Raw genomic sequence first — 15,998 nt, forward strand, 5'->3', positions numbered from 1 at the left:
TGGCCTCACTGAGCTTTACAAACTTGGCCACCACTGACACCCGGCTCAGGAAGTGACAGGTTAAGGGGTTTCTCCTACTGACAGTGGTATTCTTTACGACAGCATTCTGGAACGGAGAAAGAGCCGACACTACTTATTGCAGGCTGGTTATATGTGATGGGTACTATGTAACATGGTGTTTGATACGTGGTGAGAGAGCTGATTTCTAACTTAATGGGGTTTTATTTCAGCTTGAGAGATGGTTTGAAAGGAAAGGATGGTGGAGTTAGAGCGAACAGGGAATTGTAACTGGATTTGTAGGAATGAAATTTATCCTCCACCACCAGCCCAGTCTAGACTCTGTAAGTGCAGTACTGTCAACATACGGATACTAACAAAACTTCAAGAGCGGCGGGGGATTTTATTCGAGTCCAAAAGCCCGATTTATGTACACAGCATTGGTTCCTCAAGAGAGCTGCTCATCAGAATTATCTAAGGAACTTTTCAAAAAGACCAATTTCTCAGGCTCTAGACAGTTGAATCAGAATTTCTAGGAGTAGGTCCCAGAAATCATTTTTTTTTAAGCTCCTCGGTGATTTTGAGATGTAGGCACTTTTGAGAACCCATTGATAGGAAACTCTAAAAGGCATGAAGGCGTTCATTCATTCACTCATTTATTCATGGTTTCAACCATGTAATAATTAGCGATCTGTCATTCATGGATCCAGCCTCTCTGGAAATACAAATGGGACCATCAGAGATTTTGCCATAGAAGAGCTCAGAGCTTAATGGGGATCGTGAACAAATGAACAGATAATTATAGTGTAACCGGTCATTATAACACTTAAAAAATAAGCCAAAAAATAAGCCTATAATTTTATCACTGACTGAGATACAGTGGACGTGATGATGAGCATATGAAAATGAGGCCGAGGAGAACGGCCACCCTTTTCCTACCATCTTCCCATAGGTCTGAATTGCAGAGATTTCTAAGGCCTCTGTAACCAAGCATCATAGGTAAATACAACTGGCTTTTGTTCTGTTGTTTGTTTGTTTGTTTACCTTGATAGTGTTATTTAAAAGTAAGTTACTTCTGTTTCTTATTCCTATGGTTAAATCTGTATGAACTCAATTACTACTAATATTGTCACTGTCTTCTTAACAATGACCATGTGAAGATGCTCCCTTGAAAGGCCATATGGGACGGGGTTTTGAAAATTAATTTGGGGAATGTAGTCAATAATGTTGTAAGGATTTTGTAGGGTATCCGATGGACACGTGTCCCATTTGGGAGACCACCTCAGGGATGATGTAGATGCCTGATCTCTGCACTGTACACTTGAAGCTGAAGCTGAACAATAATGAATGTCATCTATAATTTTATATATATTTATATATATATATGTATGTATATGTATATACTTGCAAGAAGCGGAGTACAGCATTAGGAACAGAGACAGTGGGAATGTAATGGCTGTGTGTGATGTCAGAGGGATAGTGGATGGGGGGAGAGGGGCTCACATAGTGTGAGGGATATAAATGATAAACGTCTAAGTATTACTTTGTCTTGTGCACCTGAAACTAAAAAAAAAAGGCCATATGGGGTATTTTAAAAGCAGTGGGTCATAGGGTAGGAAACCTGGGTTCAGACTGTGTCTCCATCCAAGCACTGTGACCGTTGGCAACTCAGCCACCTCTCCAGTTGTAGTAAATGGATAAATTCATTGGGCATCTACTGTATGCTAGTTGCAGGGCGTACAAAACAGGCATATGAGGTATGGACTGATTTCCACTCCGTCCTAAGAGGGTATGAACACTGATCTTCTTTCTACTCATAAAGAAGTCAATGGCCAGCATCCCCTGAACATTCTAGAGGAATTTATCCTGAGACTCTTAAAAATCCTTGGATTCACTACTGTCGTGATGGGATTCCATCCCAAGGAGAGAATAACAGAACTGTGAGGTATGGATGTGGGCAAATGTCATTGCCCGTGGAGTTTCAGTGAATTCTGATTTACGCCTTTACAGAATTCGCTCATAAACATTGACATTGAAGTTGGTCAATGCCACGTCTTTGTAATGATGGTAATACAAATATGTTTGCAGCATTTATTGTGTGCTTTGCACTATTCTAAGTGTTCTGCATGTATTAATTCATGTAGTCACAAGAGGAAGGTACTAACTATAATTACCTATTTTACAAATGAAGAAAGTAAGGCATGAAAAGGTGAAGTAACTTACCAGAAGTTACAGGGGATATGAACGCAGGCTCTCTGACTCCAGAGCGCATGCTCCTAACCACTGCTACCCAAAAGTGATTGACCCACAGGTACCTTTGCATATTGCTTCCTGATTTAAGTTTCTAGAGGGCAGAGGTCATCTCTATCCCTGCTGTTTTCCTAATGAGCAGTATACAGCTTGGTACATAGTAGGCACGCATTAAGTATTTGTTAACTTAGTGAGTCAGCTGCCTTTCAAATGCCTGGTAGAGTGAAGGGCAGTCATTCTGAGAATGATGGGGGAGGATAGAAATAAAGCCATGGGAGTGACCCGATCCCGGCACTTGATGGATCTTTTACCTTGTCTCACTGCAGCCTTGTGGGGATTAATTAGTTACTGTCAGCAAGCTGTTTGTGAGAGCAGAGTTCTAAGTCCGTGTGCAGCAGCCTGGCCTTCATCCACCAGCAGGAGCATTCTGTGGATGGATCGGCATTGTTTTTTTCCAAGTAAGAGTGTGCTTCAACCCAAGCAAAATCATCACTGCTTCTTGTTGTTCTGGTTTCAAATGAAAATTAAGTGGTCCTGTTTAAGGTAATACAACTCGACAAGAGTAGTTTTCTACAGTGAACCCCTCTCCAAATGCTTGCTTGTTAAGTGAGTTGGTGTGTGGGGGTCCTTGCCTCCCCCCGCTGAGAAGTGGGGAAGAACTTTGAATTTGATGGAACTTTGATGGAACGTTCTGTTTTTCAGCAGTGAATAAGCATTCCTCTAGAAGACAGTGCTAAGATTATGTTCCTCTCCCTCTTCCCGCTGCTGAAAACAATGATCTGTGCCTGAGAGTCTTAGATCATGTATATTTACGTATTGCCTTCCAAAACTAGAAAAAAACACCTCTCTCTCTGAGTGGGGAAGACATTTGTTTGAATGTTTAAGAGGGGTGTGTGTGTGTGTGTGTGTGTGTGTGTGTGTTGTTGTTGTTGTTGTTTTGGTATTTGTTTCTTGTAAAATGCTTTTACTGATCATGTAATAATAGACAGGAGTAACACGCCGTTGTTAAGAGTTCCAGATCACCAGCATGGAGGACCTGTCCTCTGAGGAAATGCCTCTGTAACTAGGATTTTAGTCCATGTTTTAGGACGTTGCCGTGGTGGGCTCATGGGTGTCAGTGCGTGACACTGTTTTCCCCCTTTTTACTTTATAATCGCAGGTGTATCGCCCCATTTATAGTATCACCAACAGATAATCATTGTACACATAGAACAAATGGGAGTACTTGCTCTTGAACGGTTTGGGCTTTACCCCAGGAGGTGCAGAGCCTGTTCCCATAAGACCTTGAAATCGTCAGTATCCAACTCATGCAGAAGATGAAGTCGCTGTGTGCTAAATGAGTTGTCCAGACAGTGAAGCGACACGGGGGAGCCTTTTTAACATCTGACCTGGGCCTGGGAGAAAGGGACGAAGGACAAGAGAGAATTCCTTGACGAGCAAAGCTTCACTGCTTTAGAAGAATGTCCTTCTCTAGGAATGGTTAAAATAATGCTTTTTAATTAACTGATGGCAACCAAGGAGCAGGAGGTGGGAGCTTCTCTTTTAACCTGTCTAATCTGATTTTTGTACAGGGAAACCTGTATTGTAACATTTAAAATTTCCCCCCCCCGCCAATGTCCATTGCACCAGAATGAGGTTATTCAGCCTCCTTTAAACATAGGCAGCCCTGAGCAGGAGCTGGGGAGTGCGTTTCAGTGCCCTACTTTTGCAGTTACTTATCTAAGGCCCCAAATAGGGCTGTGGTTTTTTCCTACTTATACAATGTATGATAAGGTGACTCTTACCAGAGTATTAACAAGAATTTGTTATGCCCTTAGAATGGAAGCTAGCAACTATGGGGATTCTGTGGAGGAAAAAAATAAGCATAGATAGATTCCTGGATTGTCATAATAATGGTAGCAGTGTTGATGTGACACAGAAATTTCTCTCCAGCCAAGATTTAATCCGGAGTTATTTATTTAAATGCCAGCATTCTAAAGGGATCCCGTTATCAATGTACTTTCATATCTGTGAAAGCATGTTTGTACTTAAATGTTCTTTCCCTTCATGGTCTGTATGACAATGTTTTGTATTTTAACGTTTCTGAGCAAGGTGTGGTTGGTTATTTTCCTCCTCTCATTCCTGAGCTGACTTTCTCCAACTAGAAAAACCTTTTTAAATTCAAGAAGCAGTGTGGTGCCTGCCAAGTCAAAGTGGCATTTAATTTTTCCGTGTTATTGGCAGCCAATCTGAAGAATGTTCCCACGCCTGCTTAACACAAGTTGACTGTGAAAAGGGATGAATGGGTCAGAGAGCAAAGAAAACGGAGGGAAATTGCATCCTGACCCCTGTTGCTTGTAAGGCCGGCTCAGTTGACTTATTTTTAGATGAACTATAACAGTTCAAAAAATAAATAAAACAGGATGTGATGAGGCAGTTCTGCTGAGCGGTAGGTATACGTCTGCAATAAACATGTGTTTAAACCAAGAGTGAGTGGGACGCGACTGATTCCACAGGAAAGGGGGCTTTCAAAGCAAGCGCACTGCTTCCTGCTGCCCTCACCTGAGCAGCAAGAACCGAGGTTTGACCTTAATGATCTTTCCTGCTAAGCTTTGGACTCAGCCGATAGCCTAGTTGTGGGCTTAGGAAATTAACTTTCTTTATTATAACTTTTTATTTTTATTTTTAATTTTGGTAGCTTTTAAATCAGATTTGCCTTAAGATCGCAGAGTGGCTGTCCGGCTTGCTCTTGGCTCCAGGTGTAAATTGCCGAAATGATTATTAGCATTTGCATTTTTACGGAGGCAGATAACTTGCATTTGAGCACTGTTAGGCAAGCAGCTTACTTACCATGCCGGCCCTCATTAACCCCAGCAACCTTCTTGCATTGTCAGCCCCCACCCGTTCCCCAATTCTCTCACATTGTTGTCCCTGTTTGGGAGCCGGATAGAAGGGGGTGGGAGACTGGTTTGCTGAAAAGCTTACTGTACCTTTTTTCAGACAAGCCTCCAGCAAACTCCGTTTGATATTAGATCAAAGTGAACACGAATGCTTCTTTAACCTCGCGCAGATGATTCACCTGGGCTCACTGCTCCTGCAGAGCTAACGAATAGACAGATGGATTTTCCACATGAGCACGGTTCTCTTTGGGGGATTCAGAGTTTGCCCTTTTGTGTTTTGCTTGCGTCAGTATTTCCAGGCTTCTCTATCTTGTGCTGTGTTCGTTCCGATGTTGTCCTGAATGCAGGCCTGAGGCTCACCTCAGTCCTGAAACACTTAGTTCTGTATCTTGGGGCAAGTTCCTGGCATTTGCACAATCGTACTTTAGGTGACAGTGTGCTGAACTCTCTCCCACATCCTCGTTTAAGTGATAGAGAATGACCAGCCCCAACTAATTTCTCCGTGAGATATTTACAGTGCGGCTCCATTACAATAACAGTCTGCACGGTTACCAGAAACGCTGCTGAATTTGATAGTGGGGAGTGGCTTTCAACTATGATAGAGTCTTTTGGAAAATAGGCATAAAAGAGGAATTCTTTAAAATTGATTCTAATTTTTTGCCTGCTTCTGTTTTCTACCCTTATCCCATTTTCATAGTCATCATTTCCTGAGTGTGGCCCTTGAATGAGTGAGTGAATAGCTTTTGGATACTGTTGTAGTTGGAATTTATTTTTTTTAAGGGCTCCTTGTACTCCCTGTCAGGACTTGTCATGCTGGGAAGCCCCGTACGTTGAGTGGGTGTCACAGACTCCTGGTTAAAGAGGATGGGGAAGCCCAAGTGGCTTGGTATCAGCGTGATCTGGTTCCCAGGAGGTGCTGACCACTCCCTGTTCCTGTTTGCTTGTGGGGAACCAGCCAGATCAAAGAATGACTTATTCTTTTGCTGCAATTAGGACCAAGCTCCTTTTCCACGGGCCCAGCGCCTGGGCTTGGTCCCTGCTAGTACAATTGTACAGAGCAGCTGTGTTCCCACTTGGCCCTGCTCGCCCAGGCTGCCCATAGAGTGACTCCGGTTATGGAGCAGTGATGTCACTGGTCCACGTGCAGCGTAGAAGGTGGGCAACGGTGGCAGGCAGGCAGGCTGCAGCCCTGGCAGTGCCGTTGGGCATCTTGTGTAAAGTGGGTCACACTGTTGCCATGATTCCAGATCAATAGGCAAAGTAGCAAGGGGTTTGCAGGGCTCTGTGCCTCCCCCATTCCTTTAGAAAAGTACAAAAGCGTATATAGCTCAGCCTACAGGCTGCTCGGCAAGTACCCAGTTCACTCCGTGGGGCGGGCCAGCCCAGCCTGGCAGTGAAGAATTCATTTGCTGAGACCTTTTGTGCTGCTCCTGTGGCACAGTAGCAAAGCTCAGCAAGGGGGACGAGAAGGAAAAGGGCACAGTGCTGGCAGGTGGGATGCAGCCAGGCGGATGGAGGGATGGTGGCAGTGAGAGCAGTTAAGGATTGGCACCTTCTTCTGTCCCCCGCCTGTTGGCCACATGCTCTCTACAGGTTGTGCCCTGTGAGGGACGTCTGTGGACGACCGCTGAGCGAGGTCTGGGCACTGGGCGGGGAGTGGAGGGGGGCAGGCCTCCCGAGTTGCTGCCTCGCCCTACCCTGGCCTGGCCTGTGGTCCTTGAGTGTGCCACGTAGTGCTGACCTCAGGGCCGTGGCACCCACCTGCCCCTCTACCTGAAATGCCCTTTCTCGTGATAGACAGGTGGCCTGCTCTGTCCATTCAGGTCTCTGCTCCGATGACACCTTCTCAGGGAGACCTTCTCTGACTACATTCTCCAAAGTGAATTCCGCTCGCTCTGTGATCCCACCCCGTTTCCCCTGCTTTATTTTTTGTTGCTAACAATTACTTTCTGTAACACATTTTCTGTGTGTGTGTTTCTACCCCAGCCTGGAATTTCTGCTCCCTCAGGGCCATAGTGCCGCCATGCCTGGCACATAGCAGCACTTGGTAAGCCTGTGGTGGCAATGAAACAGTGAATGCATGGTAGCCAGGGACGCCAGCTACGTGGCCGACGAGACAGCAAGATGTCATTGTGGGGAGTAAATGATGAAAGTCAACCTTCGGCGCAGATATCTCTTGGTGACCTGTGTAAAGACAACAAGCCTGGGTCAGAAGGTTCCAGTCCACGTTGTGAGTGTGTAGGGCGAGAGTTGGGGGGAACCTTTAGCACGGCCGCGTCCAGTGCAGCATCGGGACTGGGGTTCACGGATGAGGACTGCCGAGCAGGGGCCTGTGTCCCACGGGCCGCCTCTGCCCAGCCTTCCTCCCTGTCAGTGCAGACACCTCAGGAATAACGAGCAACTGTTTCTGAAAACGATGGTGGTGCTTTTCTACGTATGTCTTTTTCGAGAATGTTTTGCTGCCTATTTCGTACGTTCTTGAGTTTGATCGTGAAAAGTTCTGCAAACCTGAGAAGAATTCTCCAGCTGAGAAGAAATACAGTCTAAGAGCAGGTGCGCCGTTACTGACAAAATTACCTCTTGCGTGTGCGTGTGCTTTTCTAGAGAAAATGTTCTATGTTAGAAAGAGGAAAGAGGGCCCCTGTGCCTGCCAGCTTCCCCGGGCCTCTACTCAAGCTGGGTTTAGACTCAGATGATTCAGGACAGATGGCTTGTAACAGAATTCTTCAGTATCTCCAAACACTGAATTCCACACCCTTTGGTCGTCTGCTGTTCAGGACACTTGGACTGAATTTTTACCGGATGTTTAATCAAGCTGCTTTTCTGTTGCAAGATGTTAGCCTAGATTCTCAAGTTCAACTTTGTCCTAGGGATTGATTGTCCTTGTAATAATAGGTCATTTGTACCAGTGCCTCGGCCTGGTTTTTTTCCTAAGTCCACCAATGTTCTTACCGCTCCCCCACCTTCACCCTATCATTCCCCAACATTTCTTTCCTCTTGTGCCCAGCTTTTCTATATCTGCCTTACATGGAAACCCAAACTGGTTACAGTTCTCTGAAAGGCCTCTTATTTAAAAATGACAGTGATTCCCGTACTGCTTTCGTCAGGGTTATTCCTGACGTTGGATCCCCGAATACTGTGATTTGAATATTATTTTTATAGCTTGGTATTAAGCATGTATACATACAGCTTGTTTCAGCATGCATCATTCTGACATCTACTTGTTTGCAAACTGAATTTTGTGTTTGGTGTACAGCAGCTGACTTCTTTCCCCATTGTGAAGGTCTAGTTTGTTCTAGGTCTCCAGGTTTGCTCCTTTGTTTTTATTCCAGTTCAGCAATCTTTTGTACACAGTAGCTGTTGGCTGTTGGGGTGTTTAATGAGTGTTTCGTTTTTAGCCTTGTCTTTCATGTTTGGATAATGCCTCATACTGACAAGCCCCTCTCCCCTGAAGTGCTATCCCCCACCTTTGTTGCTATCCCCCTGGGGGCTTTAGGCCTTGAAGGGGACATGGTGGGTTGTCACCACGACTGAGCTCACTGATGGCATTTAGTAGATGGGTCCAGGGACAGAATGCCAGCTGTGTCCCTGTGGCCACACATGGTTGGTAGTGTTCACTGTGGGGTTGAACCTGTGGCAAATACACCCTAGGAGACATTTACTGAGGGCTTATTTCACGCCAGGCACTGCCTTAAGGACCTTAATGTGTATGGAGTCATGTGACCTTCTTCACCTTAGAGGCAATTGGCAATTACCATTTCCCCCATTTTGCAGATAGGAGGTTAAATAACTTGTCCAAAGTCACATTGCTAGTAAGTGGAAAAAATAGGTTTCAAACCCAGATTTTCTAATAAAGAGCCCAGCGTTGAACGACTTAGTCACCTGCCAGCCTGTTATGCCTCCTCCACACCTGCGCTCAGCTCCTTTGTGCCTCCTGCTTGGTTATTAGACCCATTAGGACGCTATATGCCCATCAAGCGGTAGCAGGGTCCAGAGTTAAAATGTCTTAGAAAGTAGTCTTGGCATTGTGACCTTGTTTCTCCTTGAGCCGTGTCTTCATATGCTGTTGACCGGGCCGCTTGAGATCCCGTGCCCTCTGTATATATGGCCTACCACCCATCGCAGAGGAGGTTCCGTTGTGTTAGAGTGACTTGGATTTCATAAAAACACGATGGTTGTCTTCTACTACTTGCATTTTCTAGACGATTTTCAATAGATGATGAAAAACTGGATACGGTTAAACTGTTTTTTAACTGTAGGACTTCTAATTGCCTTTAATAGCTACATTTCTTATTTAAGGATGGAATCCTTTTGAAGAAGCATTCTGTGGAGGAAATGGAAAGCTAAGCCAACTCTCCTCAAGATTTTCTAGTATTTCTGTCTCCTGAAGGGTTTCAGTCTGAGGTTAGGAAAATGGCTCAGGACAAAAATGGTCTTAGGAAAACTCTGTTAAAAAGCTGTTTCATTTTTGAATTTCAGAAGTGACCTAGTGGCATGGTTGTGTAACTTGAGGGACAAAGGTGACATACCTAACTGGTGGCACTTGGATGTGTGGCAGCCGGTGGCTTCTTGCTTTCCAGCCATGGGTTGAGGGAGTGAGTCCCCTCCCCGAGTCACTTCCAGGGCTGGACAGAACCCTGGTAGCTGCAGCTTCCAGTGTTATTGATGGCTCCAGCTCTCTCTGTCTCACAGCTTGGCTGTGCTGCATTGACTGAGTTCTAACTATTACGACCCATTAGGTAATTTCACAGATAAAGTAGTTTATCCGTGAAATTACCCAAAGAAGACATACGTGCCCATGTGGCGAGCCAAGGAAGAGAAGTAGCATTAAATGATTAACAGCTTGTTATGACTTTGTGAGGGATGTAAGTATCTGTCTAAAAAGTCTGTTGTTTTGTACACCTGAAACTTGTAAAAAAAATTTTTTGGAAAAAAAAAAGATTAACAGCTTAGTTAATAAAACTGATTTTTACCTTTGCTCTTGGAAGGTGAAATATGTGTGATTATTTCTGTACGAGTATTGACCAGGAAAGTTGAAAAAATATGCCTCCTAATGTTAATGTAGAAAATCTAGTCAATACACATATGAAAAGATGCCTAGCTACCTTGTAAATATAAATCTTAAATAGGGGGGAAACGTAAGGATTTATAAAATCTTAGAAGATGGAAGTAGATCTATAACTATTGATGTGATACTGTCCCCAAGATATCTCATTACGTGAAAACAAGTAATATACAGCATGTCCTCGAATAATGTCTTTTTGTTACAACGTTGATAAGATGCCATAGGAACTTTTGTTTATATCATGAGCCCGTGGTAAACTTGGTTTCATTTATAAGTCGGTTTCCTGTAGTTCCAAGAACCTATTGACAACAACATTGAGGGAGGGCTCACTTCTCAGTAAAACAGTGTTTTTCTAAGATTTTTTTTTTTTTACTGTGACCACTCCCCCCCATAAGAATATATTTTTCATCACAGCTGAGTACATCATACTTACAAATGTGACACAATAACATTAAAGATTTATGAAACAATATTTATTCTCACTCTGATTATTATGATCTAGTTTATTATTTTTAATAAGCCAAGTTGACATCATCATCTACTAATGGATGATCTACAGTCAGCAATTGTTATAACACCCATTTGGCATGACCTCTGGAAAGTACACCCAATAAACGCTGCCATTAGTTTCCTTCTGACTGGGCGGGCTTTAGAGGTTGTGGTTGGAAGGAAGTGATGAGATTTTTTTACCGCCTCTTTTCATTTTTAATACTTGCTTTTTTTACTGTGGGCATGAAGTATTTAAAAATAATAATAAAAGTCACAAGCAGAAGAAACCGTTTTTTCACTGTGGCATTCCTTCCTCTGATACAGCTCTTCCTGCCTTTCTTTGTTGCCTTAGTTCAGGCTTTGGTTCTTGCCCAGATGGGATCGCCTCTTGTCTGCCACCTTTCAATCCAGTTCCACTCTTCTCCCCACTGAGATTTCAGCTTTATGGAACTGAGAAAAGTTCAGACTGGCACTTCATTTATAAAGTGAATTCACGGGATTGTGTCTTTTTGATTTTCAAATTAGAACTGGCACATAAGTTAACTTGTGTGAGTTCAAAAAACGTTTTTGTGTTAACATGAGGAATTCAACCTTATCCATAGCATATTCTTTGAAAAGAATTGGTTCTTGTTCTTTTATGAAAAATACTGTGTAAAGAGCATTTTGAATAGAGATTAATCAATGTCTTTTTTTTCTTAATAGGTTTTAAAATGGAAAATTTTGATGCATCACTTAGTACCTATTTCAAGGCATTGCTAGGCCCCCGAGGTAAGGTGGTTTTTGGTTTTGCTTCCTTCCTTCCCTTCCCTCTCCCCGCCACCCCCTGCCACTGTAACCACTTGTAAATATTGCATGATGAGATTCTAGAAAACATGAGCATTTTCTGTGATAAAACTAATGCTTTGTCCTGGATAACAAGGGGCTTGGACAAGTCCTTTGATGGTTCTTGAAATGTTGCCATGTCCCCTGGCTTTTGCAACAGAGACACAGCTGTGATCCTCTGCTTACTTGAGCTGGAGGTCAAATTATGCTACAAAGCTTGTAGCCTGAGAAGGCCACAGATCGCACCATTATCACCAGTATGTTTTCCTTAATTCTTGTGAGTCTCCAGCTGAAACTGGCTCCCAAAATGTACTACTGCAATAGGAGGTTAAAACTCCCTTCCTTTTTATCATTTTAGGGCTGTTCAATGTCCTTTCATGTTGTGTCACGTCAACAAGTAAATAGGTACAGCTGAATTCACTTTTTATACGCCTCTTTATCTTTTATTATCTTTCAGGAAGTAAATCAGCTTCATGCTGCCTTCTTTTAATGTCATCTGTGATGTCTCTTCATGTCTTATCTGTAAAGAAGGAACTTTTTAGGTTCACAGAAAGATTCACAGAAAAATTACAAGAGGCTTTTAAACAGATCTTTTAAAAGATGCTCAGTTTCACTCACAGTTTTAAAATACAAAAGAACACAACAAAAGGCTCTTTATCTGTTCACCTGGCAAAGATGAAGTCATATGTGTGATACCATCTGTGTTAATACTGAGAATGTGGGGAAAGAGTCTAAAATGGTGTAACCGCTCTGGAGGGTAATTTTGTCTTCTACCAAAACTAAAATGCACGTGCCCTTTGAGTCAGCTAATTGAATCCTAAGAATTTAATCTACAGCTAACCTTGATCAGTTATGCAAAGATGTGTATAAGGAGGCTCCTTAACAGCCTTGCTTGTCAGAACTGGAAATAACCTGGATGCCCATCCATAGGGGACACAGGTTGAATAAATTTCGTGTACAGCCAATGGAAAAGAGTAAGTTAGTTCCATCTGTATGTGGGGACGATGCCCCACTTCAGCTTTCCAGGACCCAAAAATTCAATTTTAAATGGCTGAAACAATAGTACTTCGTTTCCCCGAAAATAAGACGTAACCGGAAAATAAGCCCTAGCATGATTTTTCAGGAGGACATCCCCTGACCGTAAGCCCTAATGCGTCTTTTGGAGCAAATCTTTATATAAGACCCGGTCTTATTTTCGGGGAAACATGGTAAAAACCGTTAGCTTACGTTACAAGATCAGGCAACTCCTGAGTTATTTCAGGGACTCTGTTGTTAACCAAGGAGCCTGGTTCTTGTCATTATCTACTTTGCATCCTCAGTATATCAGCAGCTCTGTCCTCAGAATAGGTCTGCTCTTTCATGGTTGTGGGATGGCTGCAGCAGCTCCAGGCAGAACTGTCAAGAGGAGGAGCAAGAAATCTGCTGATTTACATGGGTTTAAGAACAAGGATATTATATATGGTGATGGAAGGAGAACTGACTCTGGGTGGTGAACACACAGTGGGATTTATAGATGATGTAATACAGAATTGTACACCTGAAATCTATGTAATTTTACTAACAATTGTCACCCCAATCAATTAAAAAAAAAAAAAAAAAGAACCAGGATATTCCCCAGAGACCTTCACTAGTTGGCATCTCCTCAAAGCTCAGTGGGCACACTTGCTTCACATGCCCATGTCTGAACCAGTCACCAGAGAGTGGGTTAGGATGACCATGATTGGCTAGATGCCTCAGAATTGCCCCTCCTGGGGCAGAGATGGGGCCATCTGCCCAGGAAGTACTTGGCATTGTGGAAGGAGGTTGGGTATTTGCTGATATGGAAAGATGAAGATCGGTTATAAAATGTAAAAAGCAAACAGCCTTAAATAAAAGGAAATGGGAGATTTTTTTGGTGTGCATTTATTGTGTTTGTGATATATAATGTACACACAAACTAACATCTGACGTTAGTTGCTAAGTGGGAACTTGTTTTCTCAGAATTGAGAGCTAAGGCACAGAGCTAAGGACAAAAGGTGTTAAGAAACCCCTTGTCAGGGTCACCGGGGCCAGCTGCTTCTCTAAAGGACTTCCAAGAACCAACCACCAGTCCAGCAGAACTGACAGTAACACTCTCTGCCAGCCTAGCACAACTAGTGCAAGAGGGTGGGGGTCATTTCCCCCTGAAGCCAAGGGAAGAAAGCCACGAGAAGAACCCGGGGAGGATTTAGGGTGTCTGCAAGAAAGGAGACTGGCAGTACCTTCCCCAGGTAGAAATATGCTTTACTTAACCTGTGCTTGTCCTACAAGGTCAAGGGAAAAAGGAGGGGGCAAAGCCTGTCCCCACTAGCTGCTGCTTCTCCGAAGATGCAAGACATGCAACCTGCATGAGTCTCTGAGCTCCAGAGTAGAAGGCCTTGGAGGGCAGACAAGATTGAGGAGCCACAGGTTTCTGCATTCATAAGAGGATGCAGAGGTGGCTTCCTGGGAGTCGGCCAGAGGAGGAAGTCGAATCTTGCAGGGGACAGATAACACCTAGGGAAGCTGACTGCCAAGGAGTTTGTACTCCCGTCCAAAGAGAAGGCTGTCAGATTGCTGCTGGCAGCTACTTGGAGCTGCTGTTCCTTTTTCTCCTCATTCCTGCCTTGGAAAGGGATGGGAGGGAGCGGGGCAGATCTTTCTTACACCAGTAGCTCCCTCACCTCAATGTAGCTTCTCTCTCAAGCTTCTGCTCCTCACCTGGTTCCTTAATACCTTCAGTAGTCTTAATCATTGCTGCTTCACCCTCCCTTAAATGAGAAGAGGTCCCCTGTGCTGTAGACCGTTGCCCCCATAGCAGATGCTTGCCTGTGTGATCAGTGACTCTCCTTAAGCTGGCTGAGGGCGTCTGCACACGCTGGGAGGACTACAGAGTTCAAAGACTGCCGCTTCTAGGCTTTTGTTATCCCAGGCAGAATTGAATAAATCTGGTTGATAAATCCAGTTAATGGAAAATTTAGCTTTCTCCTTGTTTTCTTTTTCTTTTTTTTTTTTTAAGATTTGTTGGAAAGGATTCTTAAAAATTATTTTACTTAGCAAAAGCCATGAGTAATATACACAATTGTTGTTCACAACATGAAACAAGGAGCTTCACCTCATGTGATAGAGGTTGAAAACTCATGCTTCCTCTTCTGGTTGCTTTGTTGGTATTAGGAACTTGAGTATTAGGTAACTGTTATAAAATTGTGGTTAGAGAAATTTTTTGTTTTTTTTAATGTTTGAAAAATGTGATGGTCATTTTTATACCTGCCTTATAAATCACTAAATATTTTTCTTTTATTATTTGCCAGATACCAGAGTGAAAGGATGGTTTCTTCTGGACAATTATATACCTACTTTTATCTGTTCCATCGTGTACTTACTGGTTGTATGGCTGGGACCAAAATACATGAAGAACAGGCAGCCGTTCTCTTGCCGAGGAATTTTAGTTGTCTATAACCTTGGACTCACGTTACTGTCTCTCTATATGTTCTGTGAGGTAAGTCAGAGGTTAACGCGGGCTTCCCCTCACTTCCCTGTACTATCACTGTCCTGAATTGCGTTCCTAAACAAAGAAAAGCAGCTGCATGGGGTGGGGAGACAACCGGAAGAGCAAGGACATTGATGCCCTTTGAGGAGGTTTTTAGTTTCCTTGTTCAAAATGCTAGAGGTGTGTGTGCAAATATGCCTTCTAGAATATTTAAAATAGAAGCCTTTGCTATTGATTCTTTTATTTATGTTTCCTGTTATGCTCAGAATTAAATAAATATTTCAGAAATACTCTTGTGCAAGCAAAATGCAGAGTGGAAAATGAACAAAAGGTGAAAAACAGATTTGTGAGCATTTTATTAAGCATTTAATACATGATTATTGTTTGAATGTAGTGGAGGAAGGAAGTGGGTGGTACTTGTATTTGGTATGTTTGTGGTAAGTCAGCCTGCCTCTCCTGCTCTAATAACTGTAAATAGCTTTGAGATTTGACAAGTTATTTTTCAGAAGCTAAGAAGAGTGGATAGTGAGATCTGTGTTTCAGGTTTGAATGGTTTGTGTGAGTTCAGGCCCAATTATTTTTTCTGTATAACTGGAATGTTGAAACCAAATCTGATGACCTCAAAGGCAAATGTTGTAGCTTAAATAAAAATGAAAGACGAATCAGCATCAATACTATACCCTCCCTATTTTGCGCAGTATAGTAATACAACCTTTAAAGCTAAGGGGGTGGGAAGCTGCTCTCCAGTGGTAAGCACAATTTGTGTACACTTTTAGGGAAAGGACTACACACCTTTCAGACTTACAACACAAAACTACTGCTATGTGTCTAGATTAGAGAATCAAGCCATGCATAAAAGGAACACTTGTAAGCAGTCCTATGTAGATTTTTAACCTTTTATTGTGGTTTTAATTCTCCGAGGAGTAGTCAAGAAGGGGAGAAGGGGAAGGGGAGAGATCAGTACGAACCTTAAGATTGGTGTTTAGAGGAAAGAATGAATTCTCCATCA

At 43.1% G+C, this 15,998-nt stretch overlaps 1 protein-coding gene across 5 annotated transcripts in view; it reads left to right on the forward strand.

The window, feature by feature from the left end:
* ELOVL5 (ELOVL fatty acid elongase 5) overlaps nucleotides 1–15,998 on the forward strand; it is an 86,577-nt gene that overhangs the window by 48,302 nt on the left and 22,277 nt on the right. For 2 of the 5 annotated variants that reach the window (XM_074333089.2, XM_019734682.3), the window contains exons 2-3: nucleotides 11,383–11,448; nucleotides 14,811–14,998. In XM_074333089.2, the coding sequence (XP_074189190.1) occupies nucleotides 11,391–11,448; nucleotides 14,811–14,998 (246 nt within the window). In that variant the 5' untranslated portion in view covers nucleotides 11,383–11,390. Of the gene's footprint in view, nucleotides 1–2,588; nucleotides 2,791–7,598; nucleotides 7,680–11,382; nucleotides 11,449–14,810; nucleotides 14,999–15,998 lie in introns of those variants that run through there. The other 3 variants (XM_019734680.3, XM_019734683.3, XM_019734684.3) reach the window with 3 other exon arrangements.

The sequence above is a fragment of the Rhinolophus sinicus genome, chromosome 2 (genome assembly GCF_057876585.1).
Source record: "Rhinolophus sinicus isolate RSI-liver-muscle chromosome 2, RSI-T2T, whole genome shotgun sequence".
Taxonomy (NCBI): Eukaryota; Metazoa; Chordata; class Mammalia; order Chiroptera; family Rhinolophidae; genus Rhinolophus; species Rhinolophus sinicus.